At 42.7% G+C, this 14,483-nt stretch overlaps 1 protein-coding gene across 1 annotated transcript; it reads left to right on the top strand.

The window, feature by feature from the left end:
- Positions 1–176: 176 nt before the first annotated feature.
- On the top strand, positions 177–14,352 carry LOC127802574 (cation/calcium exchanger 5). The gene is made up of 2 exons (XM_052338446.1): positions 177–1,310; positions 13,208–14,352. The coding sequence occupies exons 1-2, from the start codon at positions 399–401 to the stop codon at positions 13,970–13,972; spliced, it is 1,677 nt and encodes a 558-aa protein (XP_052194406.1). The 5' UTR covers positions 177–398; the 3' UTR covers positions 13,973–14,352.
- Positions 14,353–14,483: the final 131 nt, after the last annotated feature.

Below are 14,483 nucleotides of genomic sequence, written 5' to 3'. Positions count from 1 at the left end.
GTCCAGCAAGATTTCTATATGATCTAAATATGTACATATATATATAAAAAAAAACAGCACTTATCGTGATCTCCTTAGAAAAATAAAAAATAACTTTTAACGAAACCTTTTCCGGTAGGGTTTGGTAATTAATCATCTTTCATCTTGATCTCTGTGTGTGTGTATAAATATATATATGTAATTTAGAGATTGCAGGTTCCAGTTGGGTCCGACCAAAACGCGTGAAGATCCGAGGAGAAGCCAGTGAAACAAGAACACAGTTAGCAGCCAGAACTCTCCCCAGCAATCGGAGGAGAGAGACAGAGAGACCACTAGATTCACTACACATAGTCAGCAGCCAATACTCTCTCCAGCAATCGGGGAGAGAGAGAGATTAAAGTAGTAGAGATTGGAATGGCATGGCAATCTCTCTCTCCCGTTTGGCCATCAAAATTACAACTCCTGCAATCACAGTGATCCTTCTGTCCACCATCTTCTTCTTCCTCCTCGCCCCATCTCCATTCCCAACCCCACTTCTTCCCCGCCGGTCCCTCCTCTCCGCCGCCGCCGCCAATCTCTCCTGCTCCTCTATTCTCCAAACCCCTATCCAAAATCGCTGCTCCTTCTCTCTCCTCCACTGCCCCGGCGACTCCAATGGCCTTCTCAACTACTTCTCCCTCCATTTCTGCTACTTCAACCAGAACCCATTTGTTTCAATCCCCTTTCTCTCCCTCACTGTCCTCCTCCTCTTCTATATTCTCGTCAAGACCGCCCAAGATCGCTTCTCTGTGGTGGTCACCAAGCTCTCTGCCCACCTCAATTTGTCGCCGAGTATGGGCGCCGTGACTCTACTCGCGCTCGGCAACGGCGCCCCTGACGTCTTCGCCTCCGTGGCCGCCGTGCGTGGCGGCCATCCGCGGACAGGTTTCGGCGCGATTCTGTCGGCGGGGACCTTCGTTTCGGCCCTTGTGGTTGGGTTTGTGGCCATCTATGCGGCGCCCTTTTCGGTGGACCCGGCGCCGTTTGTGAGGGACGTGTTGTTTTACTTGACTGCGGCCTTGTTCTTGTTCTATGTGTATCTTAGTGCCGAGATTTATCTGTGGCAGGCTGTTGGGTTTGTTGCGTTTTATCTGTTCTTTGTCGGGTTTGTGTTTTGGATGGATTTTGGGGTGGCTGATCGGAGAAGGAGAGGTGGGGTTGAGGGGGCTGATTTTGTGGTGGACGTTGAGGTTCAGAAGGGTTTGGAAGCACAAAATTATGAAAATAGAGGATTGTTGGGGGAACTAGAGGGAGCAAAGCTGGGTTTTCGTGTTCAACGAGTTCTTTCACAGGTACATTTTGGTTCAGTACTATTGTTGCTTGGCTAATAACCTGGTGGGTGTATTATCTCATTGCAGGAATAGTTTGGAATTAGTGAATTGCATTTCTGTATTGCAGGGTATACCTCACTAATATAGCTATTATGTCCCGATTAAAAGAATTGACCACTGAATTATGTTGTTTGGCTTGTGATCTAATGCTTTGCCCCATAGATCTAATAATGTCTCCCACTAGGGATATAAGGCCTTAAGTTTTTATTACCAGATGAGTGGGGAGTGGTGATGATTGGAGATGGTATTCTTTACTTAATTTGAAGAAAAATGGAAATTAGAAGATAATTCATGCCTTCCTCTCCATTATCTGGTAATTTTTTTTTCATTTGACCCATTTCTGATTCATATAGTTTTGGATCTGCTCAATAAGCACTAGAAATGTGTTTGAACTGCTTCTTGCCTTACCAACTTAATAAGTAGTAGCAGCCTGCCATAACACTTTGTTCATGCTACTAATATACTTTTCATTGAATTGATGTGGAGTGTGGACCACTGAGAATGAAAAGGAACTGTTAGAATTGGGAGCACTGGCAGCCTTGTAATCCTTCAAAAAATCGATTGTTCCTTCTTGACCAAAAGGGGGACGATTGGAGGCGGGGCGGGGGCCTTGGCGACGGGTCCGTCCGAGGGGGGACTGGCACCTGCAAGCACTCTGACGGTCGAGTGAGTAATGTAAGAAAGACAGTGTATCAGTAGATCAGAGATGAGAACGCACATTGACTCTGAAGAGAGCTAATTGATATAGAAGGAGGAGATGTCCTCCTGCATGCATGAGACGTGCGCTTGCAGGTGATGGGACTGGCTATTTAGCGCCGGTGGAGATTCCCAGGCGGTAGTATGGTGGCGACGAGATTCTCATTAATGTGGATGGGATCCGCCATTAATGAGGATGGGATCTGAGACGGTTGCGCGGATATCCAGTGAGTTTGCAATGATACTGTGGCAGGCTGGCGCTGGGTCAAGGCTGGGTCCAGAAGGGAGATCAAATTGGGTCGAGATTGGGCCTGAGGGATGGGGCCGAGATCGGGTGAGGGAAGGGCTGAGATTGGGCCCGGACTGTCCACCGATCAAACACCCCTCACAATCACTCACAACTCACCGGCCAACACACCACAACACAAACATATAATAAAGAACATAAATTAATTAAGAATAGAACAAGAAATGAAACACACAAACCATATGAGGTGACCAAATTTTATCCTGGTTCATGCCATGTGAATGGCACTACATCCAGCCTTTGAACCACCTTCGAGCAGTCTTTATTTACAAGAATTCGATCAGTACAACAGTGGTCTTTCTCTCCCTTCTAAACCTGAGTGCCCCAATTGTTTCCCCCCCAAGATTACAAAGCTAACAACACCTAGCCTTTCTCTCAAAAACAATCAGCACTCGCAAACCATAGAATGAGAAAAATCTACTGCACACACACCCCTTGCCCTCTATTTATAAAAGTGGGCGGATATCCCAACGAAGACTATTAAATATTTACAGTTTAACTCCTCAACTATCACTAATTACATGATTTGGATATAAACATCTATTTAATGCTTCATTGACCCTCAAATACACTGATATAATTGATCTTCTTATCATATACTTGAGACAACACTTTAACAGGAACCATTATAGACATAATGCCTTAAAAGGAGCTCTTTTGATGAAACCTAGCAATATTTGATTTATATGGATGAACACATTTCCTCTTCTTTATACACACTCTCCTATCATGTGGCATAGACATATCATGATGTTCGTTGACCTTCACCATAGAGGTCAGCATGTTTCAGCCATCAGACACATTTTTGTCACAGCAGAAAATCAAGTCAATGACTCTAGTACACATACATAGGTCATACACAATGAAAAGATGCAAAACACAGAATGTCAAAGCAATGACACCTAGTTCATATGTTGGTCTCACATAATGGAGAGGCAATGGAACAACTTCCTTGGTTATAAGCTTTGTCCTTCCACCCATCCAAGAGGTTAGGGCTAGGTAACTCAACATGCCATGAATGACTCTGAGTCTAGTGGTTCGATGACTAGAGATGGAGGTGCATCTGTTTGATATTTTAAATATATTAAAATGTTTTCTCTGCTTAAGAGACCAAAATAGTAGTGAAACAATGAGACTGTAAAATAATGAAATTATTGTGATTTCACTAGAATCTTAAAATTATAATCATTAATAATGGGGTAAACTTTTAGATTGTATTTGGTTAGGATCTAAAACAATTTTAATTATTTATTGCTTTTTTTTTTATTATTGTACCTTGTCATGCAAGGAGCCGTTGGTTATGGGATTATTTTTTAAATTTTTACTGCTGTAACTTTGCTGTTATAAGTTTGTTGCGCATAGGGGTAGCCACGTGCAAGTGATTATAGTGTAAGAAGATGATTGTTATAACTGTGGAAGGATGTAGAACATGCCTTGGCAGGGAATCACCCTCCCAGCATCTTGTATAAATTCCCATTGATCCATATGGATTGGGGATCCAGAAAATTGAAGAGAAATCTATCTACTCTCCTCAACTCTCTCGTTTTCTCTCTTTTTTTTTTCCCTCTATTTCATTCTAAATTCTTCTCTCAGTTCTTGTGCTCTCTGTTCTGCGCCTTCCTAATTCATGTTCTGCGCCTTCCTAATTCATATTGGATTGGGAAGAAGACCATTGTCAGGCTTAGGCTGTGACATACCTTTAAGTGAAGCCTTGGGATCAAGCCTTACTTTTAGACTGTACTTGGTTAGGATCTAAAACAATTTCAATCACTCGGTGCTTTTTTATTATTGCACCTTAAAGTAAAGCTGGCATCCAGCCTTATTATGTTTCACTGTTAAGGAGATGATGCGTGATATTACTTAATGCTAGCCCAGAACAGTCTGTTTTATAAATTTAGTTATTATAAATTCTTATTAGTCTTTGCCCACATTTTTTTTTTGTTTTGATTTAACTATATTTCTATATAGTTATAGTCCCTGTGTCATGACCCTAGGATGTTAGAAGGGTAATACTGTAATTGGGCTGCATATTATTGTAATTCGGTTGGATAGCCCTGGCTGTTGCTTTGTTTGTCGAGCTTGAGTTACAATAACTGAAGAACAGCCAGGTATGCCTATAAAAGGCCAGTTGTAAGGAGATGGGCATTCATTCATGGAATAAAAGATCGAATCTTCCCTTCCACTCTCTGTTCTTTCTCTCCTGAACCCTCTAACCTTCCCAAATTCTTGCTATTCTCCCTACTCAGTCTATCTTCTCCCCAGTTCTCTCTTATTCTACCGGAATTAATCTCTGTCAGACCCCAAGATCTAACATCTTGGTGGACTGAGACCTATTATGCAATTTAGGAGTTCTATTGATGTTGTAGTGATCTAATGGTGAATTGTGCCCTCATGTGTCTATGGGTGCACGTGCATGAGTAACCATTGATTTTTCTTACTATTCTGTTGTTTTTACTGGGATGATGCTAATGTCAATTTTGGGTTTGATTTTTGTTTGGATGAGAGTGTTAGGACTCCCATTAGTCTTACCATCAAAGACGTAAAAGGAGAGAAGCGATAAGGGCAGCCAAGGAAATTGGGTCAGGGGCAAAAGAGTCAGAAGTTGGTTAGAGGAGAATATTATTTTACGTGGCTGAAACATAATAGGGGAGGAGATATAAAAGGGGAGAGTGGAGGAGAGAGGGGGGTGGAAAATTTGTTGAAGAAACCGTTGGAGAGTGAGGCCCCTCTCGAATAGGCCTGATTTCTTTTGTTTTCTTTCTTGTCTTTGTTATTTTCCATTACTGAAGCTACTATAAGAGTTGAATTCAATCAAACAAGAAAGGTTCTATCAATCTGGTATCAAAGCAACGATCCATGGGGGTGACCGTCTCGGAGAGAGTGGGGGATCTGGACGGCAGGATGGAGAATTATCAACAACAGATTGAAGGGAAGATGGAGGGACTACAGATGGGACTAGAATCCATGAAAAAAGAATTCCAGAGGGTGCAGAACATTGAGAAAAACATGGCGACGATGATGGAACAATTTGGCTTGCTGATGGAGAGATGGGAGGACCAGGAGAAAGGGAGGAAGGGGAAACAATCGGGCGAGCACATACTGGTGGGTTCGACACTCACTGGGGAGGCCACACCGGAGCTGGGAAATCGGCATAGGGAAGCTGGCGGTGAGTTTGATCCATATGGGAGGTCCGATGGAAGCATCTGACGCCTGGAGATGCTAGTATTTGAGGGTGACGACCCAGATGGTTGGGTGTTTCGGGCTGAGCGGTACTTCGCCGTGAATCAACTATTGGATGCGGAGAAGTTGGACTACGCTGCTCTTTGCTTTGAAGGAGCAGCTTTTGCTTGGTTCCAGTGAGAACAGCGAAGGCGACGGGTGAGAAGCTGGGAGGAGCTTAAGGCGATGATGAGAAACAGGTTCAGGTTCACGCAGGAAGGCACGGTGGAAGAACGATTCCTGGCGCTCCGGCGGTGGGGGTCCGTCAAGGATTATCGCCTCCGTTTCAAGACCTTGGCTGCTCCTCTCGAGGACATGCCAGAGGCGCTGCTGGAAGGCCATTTTATAAATGGATTGAAGGCTGACATAAGGGCGGAGATGAGAGTTTTGAGGCCAATTGGGCTGGAGGAGATGATGGACCTAGCCCAACGAATTGAGGAAAGGAATCTAGTGGTGCGAGGGGGCCATTCCAGTCCAGGCTCAGCCCAGTCACAGGCCCCTGCAATTTCATTCGCCAACCACCAATGAGTGCTGCTCTTTCCTTCCCCGGTGGCGTCACCCCGATCGACTACCACCATTTCTGGCTCCTCTCACCGGCCACTTAATACCGGTAAGTGGAACAATTCCCCATTTAAACGGTTAAGCGAGAGTGAACTACAAGCTAAACGAGTTAAGGGGTTGTGTTTCCGTTGTGACGAGAAATATATGATTGGGCACAAATGTAAGAACAAGGAGCTGCAGGTGATGGTAATTCAAGAGGAGGAAGAGGAAGATATAGGTGAAGTTGAAACAAGGGAGAATTCAGGAGAGGAAGGTGAAATCGTCAAAACAGGAGAGGTAGTGGAGTTGTCCATCAACTCGGTAGTTGGTTTAACCCCTCCACAAACCATGAAGATCAAGGGAAAAATAGGAGGCCAGGAGGTGGTGGTTCTCATTGATAGTGGGGCTTCTCATAACTTTATAGCGTCAGATTTGGTGCAGAAACTAGGACTGGCCAGGTTGCAAACGAGGGGCTATGGTGTGATCATGGGATCGGGCATGGCTGTTCAGGGGGCTGGAGTGTGTAGAGGGGTATCCTTAACGTTGCAAAATGTGGAAGTAGTGGAAGATTTCCTGCCATTGGAGCTAAGGAGCTCAGACGTTATCCTTGGAATGAAGTGATTGGCCACTCTTGGGGAAACACAAGTGGATTGGGGCTCATTAGTCATGAAGTTTAGAGCAAGGGGGACTACTATCACACTGTATGGGGATCCTAGCCTTAGCAAAACTTTGGTAACATTGAAGTCAATGATCAGGGCATTTAGAAAGGGTTGAGAAGGGGTGCTGTTGGAATTGGGGAGTTTAACTACTCAAGAGGAAGTTGCTGGCTGGGTAGTTCCTGGTAGCTTGCAGGAGCTTTTAGCAGAATTCGGGCATGTCTTTGAGGAATCGTGTGGGCTTCCCCCACACCGGAGGCGGGATCATATGATTACATTGCAGCCGGGAGCGTCACCTGTGAATGTGTGGCCCTATCGGTACCCCCATCTTCAGAAAAAACGAGATTGAAAGGCTAGTTCAAGAAATGTTGACAGCTAGACTTATCCGACCAAGTGTGAGTCTGTTTTCTAGCCCGGTGTTGTTGGTCAAGAAGAAGGATGGTGGCTGAAGATTTTGTGTTGACTACAGAGTTTTAAACAAGGTAACTGTTCTCGATAGATTTTCAATTCCAGTTATTGAAGAACTTTTGGATGAGTTGAATGGGGCTGCAATTTTTTCCAAGTTGGATTTGAAATCAGGATATCATCAAATCCGAGTAGCACCTAATGACGTTCCTAAGACTGTATTCCGCACACATGAGGGGCATTATGAATTTTTGGTTATGTTGTTTGGGCTAACGAACGCCCCCGCTACGTTCCAATCGTTGATGAACGAGGCCTTTAAGGAGCATTTAAGGAGCTTCGTGTTAGTATTTTTTGACGACATTCTGATTTACAGTAAGGATATGGCTGAACATAAGAAACACTTGAGATGTGTGTTGGGGCTCCTAATAGTCCATCGGTTGTACGCTAATGCGAAGAAGTGTCAGTTTGGGCAGCGGGAAGTTGAGTATTTGGGGCACGTCATCTCTCAAGATGGGGTGGCTGCGGATAGCTCTAAGGTTAAGGCGGTGATGGAATGGCCCAGCCCCAAATCCTTACATGAGCTTCGAGGATTCTTGGATCTTACGGGGTATTATTGGAGATTTGTGAAAGATTATGGGAAGGTGGCACGGCCACTGACCGACTGCCTCTGGAAGGGTAATTTTTTTGGGGATGAAGTGGCGGAGCAAGCTTTTCAATCCCTCAAATGGGCAATGACCAATCTGCCCGTGTTGGCTTTGCCGGATTTTTCAAAGGAATTCATGGTTGAAACTGATGTATCAGGGTAGGGATTAGGGGCAGTGTTGATGCAGCAGCAGCGCCCGATTGCTTTTTTCGGTCATTCCCTAAGCCCCACGGGTCGAGTGAGATCGGTGAATGAGCGGGAATTGATGGCAATAGTATTTGCAGTGAGAAAATGGCGACATTACCTACTTGGGCGTAGGTTTGTTATCAGAACGGATCAGCGAAGCCTAAAATTTCTTATGGAGCAGTGGATGGTTAGCACGGAGTGTCAAAAATAGGTCATGAAGCTGATGGGGTACGACTTTGAGATTCAATATCGTTCTGGATTGGAGAATCGAGCAGCCGATGCTCTCTCACGCCTCCCTTCTTCTGCCACCTTGATGGCCCTTTCCATTCCCCAAATAGTGCAGCTAGACCAACTCAAAGAGGAGGTGAAAGGAGATGCTACACTCCAACAGATTGTTAGAGAGCTGCAGGAAAATCCTTCCAGCAGAACCCACTATGTGCTGGTGGATGGCCATCTGCTATTCAAGGGTAGATTATATCTTCCTAAAGGGTCAGAATTAATTCCGTTAATGCTGAAGAAAGGCCATGATGGACTGGTTGGGGGTCATTCCGGCTTCCTCAAGACTTATAAGAGGGTAGCCGCCAATGTATATTGGGTGGGCATGAAGAGAGATATTCAACAATATGTTCAGCAGTGTCAAGTGTGCCAGCAACATAAATATGAAGCTCTATCACCTGGTGGACTGCTGCAGCTACTTCCGGTTCCTAGTCGAGTTTGGGAAGATGTGTCCATGGATTTCTTCGAAGGGTTGCCTAAGTCAGCTGGGATGGATACTATCTTGGTGGTTGTGGACCGCCTAAGTAAGTGCAGACACTTTATTGCCTTGAAACGCCCTCTTACAGCAGCTAGCGTTGCTGGGATTTTTGTGAAGGAGATAGTCCGATTACATGGGGTTCCAAGTTCTATAGTCTCCGAGAGTCCGATAGAGATAAAATTTTTGTTAGCCATTTTTGGGAGGAGTTATTCAGGTTGCAAGGCACTAAATTGAGAAGAAGTACAGCCTACCACCCGTAGTCCAATGGCCAAACGGAGGTCCTAAATCGCTAAATCGCACTTTGGAGACCTACCTTCGATGTTTTTCCTCCTCCAAGTCCAAGGCATGGTGCAGCTGGCTACCGTGGGCGGAATATTGGTATAACACTTCTTTCCATGTCTCATCGAAATTGACCCTATTCCAGATAGTTTATGGGCGTGAACCTCCCTTACTTTTGAGGTTCGAGAAAGGCACCACAGCTGTATCGTTGATTGAAAAGCAATTGATGGAACGAGATTCTATTTTGGAGGAGCTGCAGTCCCAACTATTGCGCGCACAAGCGAGGATGAAGGAGACAGCCGATAAAAAAAGGAGGGATGTGGAATTCAAGGTGGGTGACCTGGTTTATGTTAAGCTTCGTCCCTACCGGCAGAAGACCTTGGCTATTCAGATGAATGAGAAGCTGTCTCCTAAGTTCTATGGGCCTTACGTAGTAGAGAAAAGGATCGGGAAGGTGGCCTACAAACTGTCCTTACCACCTTCGTGTGCAATCCATCCGGTATTCCATGTCTCTCAGCTTCGCAAAGCGGAGGGAGCAGTGCAGGAAATAGCTGACTTTCCCGACCAGCTAACAGCTGAGTTGGAATTAAAGGTACAACCAGAATTCTTGTTGGGGGTAAGGCCGGGCCGGGGAAAAAATCTACGGAGCCTTGAGGTCCTGATACAATGGAAGGGGTTGCCACCCCTAGAGGCCACTTGGGAACCTTATTAGCAGATCCTACATCAATTTCCAGAATTTCACCTTGAGGACAAGGTGAAACTTGTGGGTGGGAGTATTGTTAGGACTCCCATTAGTCTTACCTATCAAAGACGTAAAAGGAGAGAAGCGATAAGGGCAGCCAAGGAAATTGGGTCTGGGGCAAAAGAGTCAGAAGTTGGTTAGAGGAGAATATTATTTTACGTGGCTGAAACAGAATAGGGGAAGAGATATAAAAGGGGAGAGTGGAGGAGAGAGAGGGGGTGGAAAATTTGTTGGAGAGTGAGGCCCTCTCGAATAGGCCTGATTTCTTTTGTTTTCTTTCTTGTCTTTGTTATTTTCCATTACTGAAGCTACTGTAAGAGTTGAATTCAATCAAACAAGAAAGGTTCTATCAGAGAGTTGTCCTAAGAGAAGTGTTAAAAGTTGTCTAGAGTATAGAAAAGAAGATCAGTGAAAGCAGTATATTTTTTGAGGGCCAATGAAGCATTAAATAGAAGTTTATATTCTATGTTGTAATTAGTGATAGTTGGGGGGTTAAACTGTAAATATTTAATATTCTTCATTGGGATATCCGCCCACTGTTATAAATAGAGGGCAAGGGGTGTTATAAATAGAGGGCAAGGGGTAGCAGAGAGTAAGAGAGTTCCCAGTTTCTGTTTGTAACGAGTACTGTTCGCTAGAGAGAGAGTTTTGTAATCTTGGGAGGCGATTTCCTGTTGTACTCGGGAATAGAAGGAAGGGATCTCTGCTGTATTCTGATCATTCTCTGAATAAAGAAGGCTGCTCGAGGGGGTGTTTGATTGCTGGATGTAGAACTGGTGTAAACCAGTTCGAACCAGGATAAGATTGGCTTATGTGGTTTGTTTTTCTCTTTCTTGTTTCTTATTTCTGTTCTGATTTGATTGCATTTAATTTTCTGTTGTTCTGGGTTGATTTCGGGTGTGTTGAGGGTGTGAGAATCGACAAGAACAATCCTATTGTGCTCCTAATTTCTAACAAGAAGTTTGAGCTTATTGTGAAACATCATACCCTCTTGCATGATTTGTGTACTTGGGAGAGAGAACAATGGATCCTTTGAACATGTTGAGAACTCCTAACATTTTTTTGAAGTAAACACTTCCCTTTTTTGTGGTTGAAAGAGGATTGTTCCTTTTGTTCTTTAGCTTTTGCGTCCTTTATAGATGGCTTGCTTTATATATACAATTATACTTGTAAAAGAGAATCATAATAACTGGTGCCACCAGTGTACAAGGCTTCCCACTTTACAAGGTTTGGGGTGATTCGTTTTTGTATATAGTCTTACCCTTACTTTGGAAAGAAGTTGTTCCCACAACTTTGAACTTGCAACCTTCCAATCATAAAACAAATAATCTTATTGTTGCTACTAAGGCTTGCCCTAAAAAATCATAACAATGAAAGGTAGCCTTAACAAATAACCTTACCATTACTTTCTGAAATTACATTATTAACGAATAACCTTAATGCATATATGCTGCTCGTAACAGAAAATGAAAGGTATTGTTTCCTTACAAGTCGTGCCGTTCATAAAATCTTGGGTAAATCACACTGACCTTGTCCTTGGAATTTACTGGAAAAATGAGAAAGTTTGCTCACTTTCTTACCCTCCTTTGTTTTTAAGTTTTTTTATTCCTGTAACATTTTAATCACAACCTTTAACATGGTGTTGAGTAATCCATTACTTTTTCCTGATCTTAGATCAATAATTTATATCAAACTACCATGGATTATTATGGAGGGACGAAAACAATTGTCAAATATCACTTGAATTACAAAGTTTTCCAATAATCACCTCGCACTACTTGGTCCTTACTTCTCTTTGTTAAGGAATGCACCGGATGACCTTCTCAAAGTGCTAATGACCAGTTGAAATTGATGTTTCTCATTCTAGGACACAGTTATTGGATTCCAAGAATATGAAATATCAAAGGTAGCAGAAGAAAAAATATGATGGATGCATTCATCCTCTTTTTTTTTTTTTTTTTAATTTTAGGCTGTTGATCACCACAAAATGATAAAGCATCTGAATATCCCCACCACAATTCCCAATGATAAAGCATCTGAATATCCCCAAGGTGTTTACTGAAGTATAAGACATTGATGTTTGTAATTGTTTTTTGAAGGGCAATGAACGTGTGAAAGTGAGTATACTGCATCCATTGGTGGAAGGATAGGTGCAGAATGTTTGGTAAAAATAAGCAACAATTCCTTAAAAAAGGTCAAGACATCCACTCAACCCCTCTGGATTCATTTTCTCTACCTTCTAGCAAGAAAATTGAACATGTTGAAATTGAATGGCGTCAAGACAAGGTTATAGGCAGACTTTATTTGTGAACAAAAAATGAATGCATATGAAGTGAAGGTGTGACCAATAAAGAAAAACAGTGACAGTTTCTAGATCCACATGAGACTTCTACATTCCCAGTGATCTATGAACCATATATGATTGTATATGATTGAACTCGTAATCATTTACGATACATGATAAAGGGAAAAACTGAGTACAAAGGATCAGTTGGCTGGCTGTATTTGTGGACAAAAGATAAGCAAAGTCACAGGCTGGCGTATTTCTGAACAAAAACTGAATGCCTATGAAGTGAAGAAGATGTTACCATCTATATAGAAAAATGGTGGTAGTTTTGAGGTCTTCACAAGACTGCTACATTCTTGGTAATCTATAAACTATATAATTAAATCCATAATCATATATAATGATAAAGGGAATATTTCAATTTCTTGAAGTAACATCTTTCCTTTTGGTGAACTCTTTTTTGTAGAGTGTTGTTAGTGGGTTAGTGGAATAGGTTGAAGATTGGACTTTCTCTTTAGATGTCTTAGAGAACAAAGCTGAATGATATTTCTTTGGATCTTATGTGCTTTGTACCAATTTGCCCATTTATTTGCTTTTTCCTCTAGATTTCATAGAGAAGAAAACTGAATGATAATTTCTTTGGACTTTATTTACTTTGTACCAATTTGCCACATAGGCATGCGATATTTGGGTTCATGTAGCAGTCTTTCTTTGGATAGAATATACATGTAGAGGGGCACTGGTACACATTCTAATCTAGCAGTTCACGTCTGCTAATTCAAGTTCTAATCACTTTTTGGAAAGCAACAGCTTTGAGAAGGGGGAGCACTTATTGTTTTTAGTGTCTTCATGTGCTTCTAGTGCTTATCAAGCAGTCATATTAAATGTTAAGACACTGAATGCTGTTGACAAGAAGTAATTATAGAAGTGTAAATGTTAGACACTGAATGCTGTTGACAAGAAGTAATTATGGAAGTGTAGCTTGTTTAAAGCTGAACTAGACCCCTTAAGATGACGTGTTTTGTACTTGTTTAAATTGTATTTCTCTGCAGAATGTGTTTCATGAGTCCATCATACTGTAATTATAAAGATAAGTCTTTTTTTTCCTTCTCTGTGATCTAATTCACCTTGTATTTATTAACAGATCTCAAAAGTGTGGGAACTTCCGGTCTCAATTCTTCTAAAACTCACTGTCCCCCAGACTTCACCTTCCGAGTGGAACAGATTCTATCGATCTGCCAATATTGCACTTTGTCCACTTGCACTTCTATATTCTTGTAATTCATTCATGCCACTAAATCATCCCATAATGTTTCTCCTTCCGAACACGCAATACCCTCTATGGCTCGTAGTATTCCTAGCAAGCTCCTCCATAGCGGCTCTTCACTTCATAGTCCAAAAAGAGCCCCCCAAAACTGAGGAAATGCCCGTAGTGGTCCTTGCATTTATAATGAGCGTCTTCTGGATCTCAACCATGGCAGGGGAACTCCTGAATTGCCTTGCTGCTGTTGGAGCGCTTCTCAAGTTGCCTCCTTCATTGCTCGGGCTGACAGTACTTGCATGGGGAAACTCAGTGGGTGACCTTGTTGCGGATGTTGCAGTTGCTAAAGCAGGCCAGCCAGCGATGGCCATGGCTGGATGCTTTGCTGGGCCTATGTTTAACATGCTTTTCGGGCTTGGCACAGCTTTGGTAACACAGACTGCAAATGTTTATCCCGAAGCCTATGAGCTCCATTTCCACGTGAGCATAGTGGTTGCTTTTGTCTTCCTGCTTCTTAGCCTGATGGGCTCTCTTCTAGTAGTAACATGGTACAGGTTCAGGGTACCTAGATTTTGGGGATTCTGCCTTGTCGGTCTCTATGTTACTTTCATTGCAGTGAGCTTAGTCATTGCCAAGTTCTCTGCGTAGATTTTCCCTCCTGCTCGTGGAGTGCCTTGTCGTCGAGTCACGCTGAATGAATCAAATGGCAGTTCAGTGCGTTCGTTCAGGTTTATCTGAATGAAAGGACTCATTAAAACCAATATCGCCATTGAAGATGAGCTTATTTACCTCGGTGCATCCATGGACGCTGTTCGAAAGCGAGCCTGTGGATGTTTCCATTATTTTGTTCAATTCTTTTCGGTTTACTTACCCTGGTTTATTCAGACCAGTGATGTTGATTATTATTAGCCGACAATCACAGCCTTGATAGCTACTATTAGAATGATATAATTTGTCAAAGATGTAATATGGTTGGGTCCAAAAGATTTGACCTTTCTTTAAGCCTCTGAGCTGATTGTTGTTCATTATTTACCAGTTTGATTCTGAAGGATGCATTCAATGGGAGTTTTATTTTGGGGTGCTAAATCACTCTCTTGTAATTTTAAATAGTATTATAGCATTTTTAAAATATAAATCTGTTCTAGTGACAGGTGACAAA

Source organism: Diospyros lotus, chromosome 5 (genome assembly GCF_014633365.1).
Source record: "Diospyros lotus cultivar Yz01 chromosome 5, ASM1463336v1, whole genome shotgun sequence".
Lineage (NCBI taxonomy): Eukaryota > Viridiplantae > Streptophyta > Magnoliopsida > Ericales > Ebenaceae > Diospyros > Diospyros lotus.
The sequence above is the reverse complement of the archived record's forward strand: the minus strand, read 5'-3'. Positions and strand labels throughout refer to the sequence as shown.

Coding starts and splice junctions, on each gene's coding strand:
- LOC127802574 (XM_052338446.1), top strand. CDS start 399: ATGGCAATCTCTCTCTCCCGTTTGGCCATCAAAATTACAACTCCTGCA. Junction 1,311..13,207: donor TTCAACGAGTTCTTTCACAG/GTACATTTTGGT, acceptor ATTTATTAACAG/ATCTCAAAAGTGTGGGAACT.